Source organism: Ricinus communis, chromosome 2 (assembly GCF_019578655.1).
Source record: "Ricinus communis isolate WT05 ecotype wild-type chromosome 2, ASM1957865v1, whole genome shotgun sequence".
Taxonomy (NCBI): domain Eukaryota; kingdom Viridiplantae; phylum Streptophyta; class Magnoliopsida; order Malpighiales; family Euphorbiaceae; genus Ricinus; species Ricinus communis.
Window position 1 is genome coordinate 15,284,482 of NC_063257.1, and position 10,122 is coordinate 15,294,603.

General features: G+C 36.8%; 1 protein-coding gene and 1 non-coding gene across 2 annotated transcripts; one reads left to right on the top strand and one right to left on the bottom strand.

The window, feature by feature from the left end:
- Window positions 1-2,136: 2,136 nt before the first annotated feature.
- LOC125369272 lies at window positions 2,137-3,148 on the bottom strand. The gene is made up of 3 exons (XM_048371285.1): window positions 2,793-3,148; window positions 2,308-2,623; window positions 2,137-2,211 (listed from the first exon to the last, which is right to left on the bottom strand). The coding sequence occupies exons 1-3, from the start codon at window positions 3,146-3,148 to the stop codon at window positions 2,137-2,139; spliced, it is 747 nt and encodes a 248-aa protein (XP_048227242.1).
- Window positions 3,149-3,853: 705 nt separating this feature from the next.
- LOC112534638 lies at window positions 3,854-3,960 on the top strand. Its single transcript, XR_003078918.1, has one exon. It is a non-coding gene; the product is annotated as a small nucleolar RNA R71 (small nucleolar RNA).
- The last annotated feature ends 6,162 nt before the right edge of the window (window positions 3,961-10,122 follow it).

Genomic DNA, 10,122 nt, shown 5'->3' on the forward strand with positions numbered 1-10,122 from the left:
TGCCCCAAACATCAAAAATCTCAACAGCTTGAATGCTCGTGTAAGGCATCTCATCACGAGCAGAGATGTTACCTAATCTTTGGCATGCATCACAAACCTAAACAAATGCTCTAGCATCCCTAAAGATCGTTAGTTAGTAGAATCTAGAGTCTAGCACCTTCCTAGCTGTGTGATTTACAGCTTGATGACCTCCCATTGGTCCTTCATGGCAATGCCTCAAAATCTTGAGGATCTCCTCCCCATGTACACATCGTCAAATAACCTGATCTGCACAAACTCTAAACAAGAAAGGGTCCTCCGAAATGTAGTATTTCAATTCAGAAAAGAATTTTTTCGTTTGTTGAAATGTCATACCCTTCAACTTTAGCAACCAGATAGTTTGCAAAATCAGAAAACCAAGGGATATCAGAATTCACCTGAACTGAGCATAAGAACTCATTTAAAAAATTTTCATCAATCGCCCTCTCATCAAGTGCCTCTGAAGTCGGGTTTTCTAGCCTAGAAAGGTGGTCTGTTGCCAAGTTCTCAGCACCTTTCTTATCCTTGATCTCAATATTGAACTTCCGTAATAACAGATCCGATGAATGAGTCTATGCTTTGCATCATTCTTACTGAACAAGTACCTGAGTGCAGAATGGTCCGTGTAGACCATTGTCTTTGATAACACCAAATAAGATCTCAATTTTTCAAATGCAAAAATAACAATTAGAAGCTCCTTTTCAGTGGTGGTGTAGTACTCCTGGGCATCATTCAATGTCTTGCTAGCATAGTAGATTGGTTGGAACTTCTTTTCTCTCCTCTATCCTAAAACAGCTCCAACTGCAAAATCACTAGCATCGCACATAAGCTTAAATGGTAGCTCCTAATTAGGTGAAACTATAATCGGGGCTATAGTTAGTTTCTCCTTCAATAACTCAAAAGCCTGTAAACAATCATCAGAAAATAGAAAAGGTACATCCTTTATAAGCAATTGAGTTAAAGGTCTAGCAATCTTAGAGAAGTCCTTAATGAACCTCCTATAGAAACCTATATGACCTAAGAAGCTCCTAACAGCCTTAACTGAACTAGGTGGGGGTAATTTAGCAATAGTATCCACCTTGGCCCTATCGACCTCCATCCCCTCATGCAAAATTTTATATCCTAACACTATACCTTCCCTAACCATAAAATGACACTTCTCCCAATTAAGGACTAGGTTAGCATCCACACAACACTCAAGCAGGCAATCGAGATTGTGCAAACAGTGAGTGAAGGAGTTACTTAATACAAAAAGATCATCCATAAAAACCTCTATGGACTCTGCAATCATGTCATGGAAGATCGCCATCATAGACCTTTGAAAAGTTATAGGTGCATTGTACAATTCTAATGGCATCCTCCTAAGTAAACGTACTATATGGGCAAGTAAATGTTGTCTTCTCTTAGTCCTCAGGTGCAACAGGAATCTGGAAGTAACCTGAAAAACTATCTAGAAAATAGTAAAACATATGCCCAGACAAACTTTCCAACATTTAGTCAATAAAAAGAAGGGGAAAATGGTCCTTTCGAGTGGCATCATTTAGCCTCCTATAATCTTTACACACTCGAAAGCCCGTTACTGTTCTAATCGGTATAAGCTCGTCCTTCTCATTTTTAACCATAGTCATACCTCCCTTCTTGGGAACCACCTGCACAAGACTAACCTAGGAAATATCAAAGATAGGGTAAATCAAACCTACATCAAGAAGTTTAATTACCTCCTTTTTAACCACTTTCCTCATGTTTGGGTTCAGTCTGCATTGTGGTTGCACCACTGGCTTGTAACTATCCTCCATAAGGATCTTGTGCGAGTAATAGCTAGGACTAATCCCAAGAATGTCAACAATTTTCCAAGTAAACGCCTTCTAGTACTTCCTAAGAGAGGCCAAAGTCATCTCCCTCTCCTCGGGTGTCAAGTCTGCTACGAGAATGACAAGCAACTTGTTGTCCTCATCCATATATGCATGTTGAGATGCTTTGGGATTCAACTCAAGGACTGGTGGTTCCTTAAGTGATGGCCTCAATTTCTACACACCTACCCTGTCAATCTTAACAAACTTATTAAATATTCTTGTTTGGTTCATTAGCTAACAAAAATGCAAGCTGCTCTAATACACTCTAATTGGATAGCTCATGCTCATCCTCTGCCTGCAAGGCAACTTGTAAAGGATTATCAAGCAATATCTCCTGCAACTGTGTATCAATAACATCATCAAGCACATCAATAGAAAACACAGTATAATCATGATTTAAGGACTATCTCATAGAACTATTCAAATCAAAAGTGACAGTTTCATCCCCTACTCTAGGTTCAAGCTTTCCATCATAAATATCTATAATAGCCCTAGACGTTGCAAGGAAAGGTCGACCTAGAATCAAAGGTACATTACTCTCACCATCCATATCCATGATCACAAAGTCAACATAAAATATAAATTTGTCAACTTTAACAAGTACATTCTCTACAATACCCCTAGGATACTTAACAGTCCTATCAGCTAACTGTATGCTCATCCTAGTTGGTTTAGTCTCACCCAGCCTCAACTTGGTAAACAAACTATACGACATTAAATTAATGCTAGCTCCTAAGTCAGCTAAAGTATTGCTAATTGTCAAATCACCAATCATACAAGGGACAGTAAAACTCCCTAGATCATGCTTCTTCTCTGGCAATTTGTTCTCAAGTATAGCCGAACACTCCTCATAGAATAACAATCGGTAAGTCCTCTAACTTCCTCTTGTTGCTAAGGATCTCCTTTAAGAACTTCGCATACCTAGGCATCTGCGAAATAGCTTCAACAAAAGGCAAGTTAATTCGCAATTGTTTAAACGAGTCAAGAAACTTATCGAACTGTTGATCGACTTTCTCCTGCTTCAACCTAGCAAGATATGGTATCAGGGGCTGGTATTCCTTGAAAGGACTCTTCTTCTTACCCTCTACCATCTCTAGCTCCATCACCTTGCTATCTCCATCTTTCCTATCTGAATCTACCTGCACATCATCATCATCATCAAGAATATGAATAGAACTAGATAGTTGCTTACCTGATCGCAAAGTGATAGCCTTCACGTGCTCTCTCAGGTTGGACTCTGTATTGCTAGGCAAAATCCTTGGCTGCCTCTCAGCCATCATCTTAGAACATCCAGCCTATCTGATTCTTCAAGTTCTAAATGGAGGCCTGTTGATTTCTAAAAGCTGCGTCCTTCTGCTGGAATCTGGTCTCTGAAGTGGACACAAACTTCATTATTAGCTCCTCTAAGTTAGGCTTTTTCTCTTGTGTCTGAGGAGACTGAGGTGGGAGAACAGATTATTACGACTGCTGATATAGTCGCTGAAACCTTGGTGGCCCCTGGTTGTTGTTATTCCTCCATCCGAAGTTCAGATGATTTCTCTATCCCGGATTATAAGTGTTGCTATACAGGTTGTTCTACTGCCTGGGCTGACTGCCCATATAGTCTCTACTCAAGGTTAGATGAAGAAGAAGCAAACATACCTCCCGAAATACAGTCACTACTAAAATGCGGGCCACCACAAAACTCACAACTTGCTTGAGCTGCTTGGACAGGCATCTGAAGTTGATCAATTTTCTTGGATAATAACTCCACTTGAGCCACCAAGTCTGCAGTGGCATCCAACTGGTGTACACTCCCTTGACGTCCCGTCCTGCTCCTAGTAGTGTGCCACTGGTAATTGTTTGTGGCCATCTCATCTATCAAGCTTTGGGCTTGCTCTAGTGTCTTGCTACTCAAAGGACCACCTGCAGCTGCATCTACCATCTGCTTAGTAGCCAAATTCAAACCATTATAAAAAGTTTACACCTGTAATCAGATTGGTAGTCCATGATGTGGGCAGCATCTAAGTAGGTCCTTATATCTCTCCCAGGTGTCGTATATTGACTCATCGTCAAACTACACAAAAGAATATATGTCATTTCTAAGTTTAGCAGTTTTAGAGGGAGGAAAGTACTTAAATAGAAATTTTTCTACCAAAGAATCCCAAGTAGTAATAGTGTTTGGAGGTAGCGACTGTAGCTACCACTTTGCTCTATCCCTCAAAGAAAATGGAAACAAGCGGAGACGAATTGCATCGTCTGTCCCATTAATCTTGAAGGTATCACAAATCTCTAAGAAACTCGCTATATGCCCATTAGGATCCTCATCTGGCAAGCTTCCGAACTGAACCGTCCATTGCACCATCTAAATCATATTAGGCTTTATTTCAGAATTATTGGCAGTGACAGCCGGTCTCGTAATGCATATTCACATCCCCTCCAGTGCTGGTCTCGTAAAATCATACATCGTCCGGATATTCTTATAGTTATCATTGGCGTCTACCATCTCTACTGTAGTGTCTTCCAGTTCGCTCTCATCTATGGCTTTTCCAACTTGCATCTCTTCCTCCTCTACATTCAATTGCTTCCTCAACTACCTAAGGGATCGCTCTAGTTCTGGTAGAGGGTCTATTAGATCAAGATTGGACCTCCTGGTCATACACTACCTGAAACAATGAATAACCAACAACATAAATAAATAAAAGAATAAAATCAAGCAAAGACAAATAAAGAACAAATAATAAATGGCTAAATTAACAAGAACACATAGTTCATAATATTTCTCAAAACAAATGGCTAAACACAACTAACAATCTACATGCAGATGCATCTATCGAATGTAATCTAGCTATGGCAAGTATCAATGTTGTACCCCACGGGAACTGAGAAGCTACTGCTACTATGCTATTTCTATTATCTAATCGATCAAAAGGTGGTGAAGATCATTAACTAAAAATGATTGAGAATGCAAATGAAAACTAAATTTTAACAAAGAGAATGAAAGTCTGAGAAAAACAATGAGATGAGTTAACCCAATTGGGGGTCCCTTTAGCTAGACGGCTTTAAGAAAAATAAGAATTGATTGATTAAGAATTGCAATCTGTAGATAATATCTTAAATGAATTAGCCTCTCTCTCGAGTTAACCAATTCTTAATCCTGAAGATCTAAAGTTGGAATCTTTTCCTAACAATTGATTTTAGAATAGCATTAATCTCTAAATTACCACTAATAAGAATTTCTAGTTCTTATTCCAGTAAGTTATTATACTTATCTCTAAGATGCAAATCACTTAACCACATAAGCAGTTGTCCAAACTCAATTGAATTTCTCAATTACAAAGGAGTTCTCAAATTGATTCAACAATGAAGAAGAAACAATAGATTTTATTATACTTGAATGAAAACTATAATCTTAAATCAATAATTCAATCAATTAAGCATAAAACAAGCCTAACATAGCTAAAGATCACCCCCAAATGGGTTTAATAAGATCAATTACACATGTTCATGATTAAACTAATACAAGAATCAAATACAAAGTAAACAAGAATTGAAAAGAACATGTACACCCTTTTCTCAAATAGTGGAAATGCTATTCCCTCTTGAATAACTCTAAATACAATATCTGCAGCTCAAGATCTCCTTTTTCTTTCCTTTCAATCTTTAATCCAGTCCTCAAGAACAGCTATCTGGATGATGTTGAAGTGGAATTGGTCTCTGTTTTCCTCTTCTTGATCGTCTAGAAGGCTACTCTCAAAGTCTGTCTTGAATACTCCAAAGTTCTCTTCCTTTGAATCCTCCTTTTTCTTTCTTTTTCTTTTCTTTTAAATCAAGTTTCGGGATCCAACACGGCTTGGATTTGGGCCGTGCTAACCAACACGGCTTGGATCCATGCCGTGTTGGGCTAAAATTACATTTAGCCTTCTATCAGCACGACTTGGATTTAGGTCGTGCTGCTCAGGACGGGAATGCTCCTAGCCCGTGTTACTCTTAGAAACTGTGTTGCAAATTGTTTTTTCTCGCCATGGGTAAGGAATTTCAGCATACCCTCTGACCCTAACCGTGCTGCTTAGCACGGGCGTGTTGAACAATCTAACGCGTCCAATTCGTCTGTTTCTTCCCGATTTTGGTCTGATTTCTCTCTAACTTTGATGATGTACCTAAGAAATACCTGAGACACAAAGGAAACTAAAAACAGGGTGATTCTAATATAAAGGCACATAATTTTCCCTAAAAATAACTCAAAATCAAGCATGCAAACATGTGTAATATGAAGGATAACAATATCGCACGGCATACAAGACACCATTGGAATGAGTCCTTATAGGCTAGTGTATGGTAAAGCTTACCATCCGTCGGTTGAATTGGAGCATAAAGCTTATTGTGCTATTAAGGAGCTAAATATGGACTTAACCAAAGTTGGAGAAGAATGCCTATTGCATTTAAATGAGCTTGAATAGATGGAAGAATACCTAATGCATTTAAATGAGCTTGAAGAGATGCGTAGTTAGGTATATGAGAGTGCTAAATTATATAAAGAAAGAACCAGGAGACAATATGACAAGAATCTGCTTCATAAGTCTTTTATTTCTGGAATGAAATTTTTACTATTTAACTCGGGTTTTAAATTTTTTTCAGGAAAGCCTAAGTCAAAATAGAATGGACCTTTTAAAGTAGTAACGGTATTTTCCATGGTGTAGTGGAATTACGCAACAATAAAATGTAAGAGCAATTCAAAGTGAAAGGCCATTGTTTAAAGCCGTATTATGAAGGAATGCCTTATGGCAACAAAGTGGAGTGCATTGATGCACTACCAACTTAAGCTCAGATTTGCAGTGTCTAGCTATAGACAATAAACGTAGCATTTGTATATCTTAATTTTTAGTACTTTTAGTATTTGTGTTATGTTTTTATTTTTAATTAAAAATTATTTTTATTTTTATTTTTAGGAACTTGCAAAAGATTCAAGCATCCTAATATCTATATGGATCCTCAAGTGCAAATGGTTCTTCATATGGTAACACTAAATTTATTACTCAATATAGTGCTTTAATGGTTAGTTAAATTTTGTACATCACATGAATATTTATTTATGACTAATAAGTTAAATAATTTTTATTTATATGGCATATAATTGTAGAGATTTATCAAAACTAGAATATGTGTGTTTCCTTATAGGATTAAGACAAGCAATTAAAAGAGAATCATGAATTCTAATCAGTACAAACTTGGTTTAAGCATTTTCTAATCAAATTAGGATTGAGGAAGCCCATATATATAGATGCATACCACCCCCATTAAGAGCACTATCCGAAGAGAAAATTCATTCCATAGCTCTTACGACATCATGGATTCTAGGCAAACAAGTGTGAAGCAAGAGATAAGTTCTTCCCCTCCACTATTTCCATCTCATCCTACACCTCAATCCATGCCATTTAGCTCAAGAAAAACCTCTAGGAAATCAAGAAAAAGATTAGGAGGAGACTACCTACACTATTCACACCATCATTCATACCTTCAAGAAAAATGGAAAGAATTAGAAGGAGATCACCTACACTATTACTTCCACTTGAATTTCCTAAGTGTTGGTGCCTATGGGGGAGACTTAGGACGAAACAAGATGTTAGGCTTGAAGAGCTTACCACTTTTTATACATACTGTAGAGCTTAGCCTAGACTCATGGAAAGACCTCTCACTCTAGAGCAAATTATGGTGATTGAGCATTCAGAAAGGAAAAATTAAGAGAGGTATCTCATTGATGAACTCTCTTCGAAGAAGGAAGAAATATCGGATGAAAATAGTGAGAGTGATTATGAAAGTGAGGGGAGATAACTATCTACACAAGAACGGGTTATGGACATCTAAGGAAGTATGAATACATCACACCTGAACTAATCATGCCTAAAAAAGGTCGTGGACGTCCAAGGAAGTATGGTATACCACCAAAGGCCAAGAGAGGGAGAGCATGCCAAGGAAATATTAGGATTTAGCTATCTCTTTAATTTGCTTGTCATTTATTAGGAATTAGTCAAATTTTATTTAATTATTTTAGTTATCTTTAGATTTATTGTTTTAGTTAGTTCAGTGTTTGCTTTTGTTTAAGATATTTACGAAACTTAAAGTTTAGTTAAAATTGCCAAGTCTTTTAAATATTATTGTTTAAGGATTTTTAATTTTAAAATTTATTGATTGCACTTAATTAAATGATTTTTATTAATTAATAGCCCCTAGAATGTACAAAAGTTAATAAAAAAATTATTTAAAAAATTTTCGAGCGAGCCACGTTGCAGCATCGACATCTCATATGGGCTGATAGCAATGGCACCGTAGGAAGTGCATGGGCCCGCTGTAGCAACCAGCACCAGCAGCTAGGTCGCAGAGCACTCCACAAGTGCAGCAGATGCGAGAGCCAGTGCGAGCCGCGAGGTCACGGACAACAACTACACGAGGCGCGATCGAGCTACAAGGAGGACAGGCGCAGCTTCTAAATGACAGCCGCTAGCTCACTAGAGGTGTTGCCACATGGGATTTTTGCAATTTCCTAATTTGTTTTAGGAGAAAAATGATTTATTAAGATTAAGTTAACAATAAAAGATTAATAAGTCACTAAATTAAATTAAAACACCCTCCTAAAACTCATAATTCTACTCCCCATATAAATACACTTTTTTCTCCCTCTTTACCTATTTCATCACTTTTCTCCATTGACAACACCTCAAGCTTTCTCTCTCCTCGTCACTTTTTCTCTCTACAAAAAAATCAACTTTTCTTCCATCTTTTCAAAGCTTTACACTTACAATCTCTTCTATATCCATTCCAACACTTAAAATGGTGCCAAGAACAAGAACAAGAAAAGAAAAAGGGCAAGGAAGTGGCTTCAAGCTCTCTTGAAGAAGAAACCAGTTTGATGGCAACATATGGAGTTTCAGTTGATAACTATACCCATGAAAAGGGTAATAGATTTCTTCGCTTAGTCACTAGAGAACAAATATCATGTAAGTTTTTGGATATCCTTACTTTGATTAAATCAGTATTTTTGAAAAGATGATGATTCTCTTGGATAGACTAGGTTGCAAAGATTTTTCTTTCAAAGTCTTACGTTCCTATAGTGAATTAAACTTAGAGTTCTTTACTACTCTACAATATAATCTCTTAAATGAAAAAGAGATTAAAGTTAGGTTGTTTGGACATAATTGCACACTCACATGTGATACAATTGTGCGAGCATTTGGGTTAAAGAAAAGGAGAATTTGTAAACAACATCATAGGTTTGATGTTGATAAGTTTTGAAAAAAAAACTAATGGGGCAATGTTGACAACATGCCAAATGCCATCTTCAATGATAATCATTATTTGTTAATCTCAAAATTTATATGTGGTGGTATATTTAGTAGTAAAAAGACTAATAAAGCAACTAAAAAAGAGCTTAGTTTCTTATAGTGTTTAGACACCCATAAGTCCATCTCGACATACTTCATAATGCAAAGTCTACTAAAGACTCCTACTAGGCCTAAAATTTTATCGGTTTAGGGTACATTGTTACAGGTCTAGCTATGCATCTTTATGATTTTGATATAGAATGCTCTCCATTTGAGGAATTACCCTCCACGAAAAATTTTGATATCAATGCTTTGGCTAGAGCTAATTTGGTTAATTGTTATGATGGTCCTATTTCTTTCAAGACTAGGTCTAGTAGTGGAGGAAATAGTAGTGTGGCTAGAGAAGAGCCAATTAGAGAAAAGATGGAGGAGGGATCCAAAAATGAAGAAAGGAGAGGTCAAGAATGGGATAGTCAAGATTGGCACCAAGTTTTAAATCAATTGCAAGCAATGAATAACAACCTTAGTCAAAGGCTTGACGCTTTTGGCTAATGTAGAACAGAGCCAACACCGACAACCTTATAAGTTAAATTGCTACTTCGAGTCGGTTGATTTTGGTACTCCATCCCCACCTCATCATTGATTTTTAGATGTTTATGTTAGGAATTTAGTTTTTATGTTTTAGGCTTAGCTACTTAGTTATCTTAGGAATTTTATTTTGCTTCCAGCTACCTTAGGATTTCTAAGTTTTCTAGTTATTTAGAATTTCTTTTGTGCTTTTATTTTGTAATCATTCCTTTTTTATTATGTTTAATTTAAATATTATTTTAATTTTAGCTAATATGTTTCTTTTAATCAATGATGGTTGTTTAAGTGTTATTTAAGATTGAGAGGATGGTGATTGATTATAAAGGCAAATTTGCATTCCAAAACATCAAAGAAGTATTCTTTCT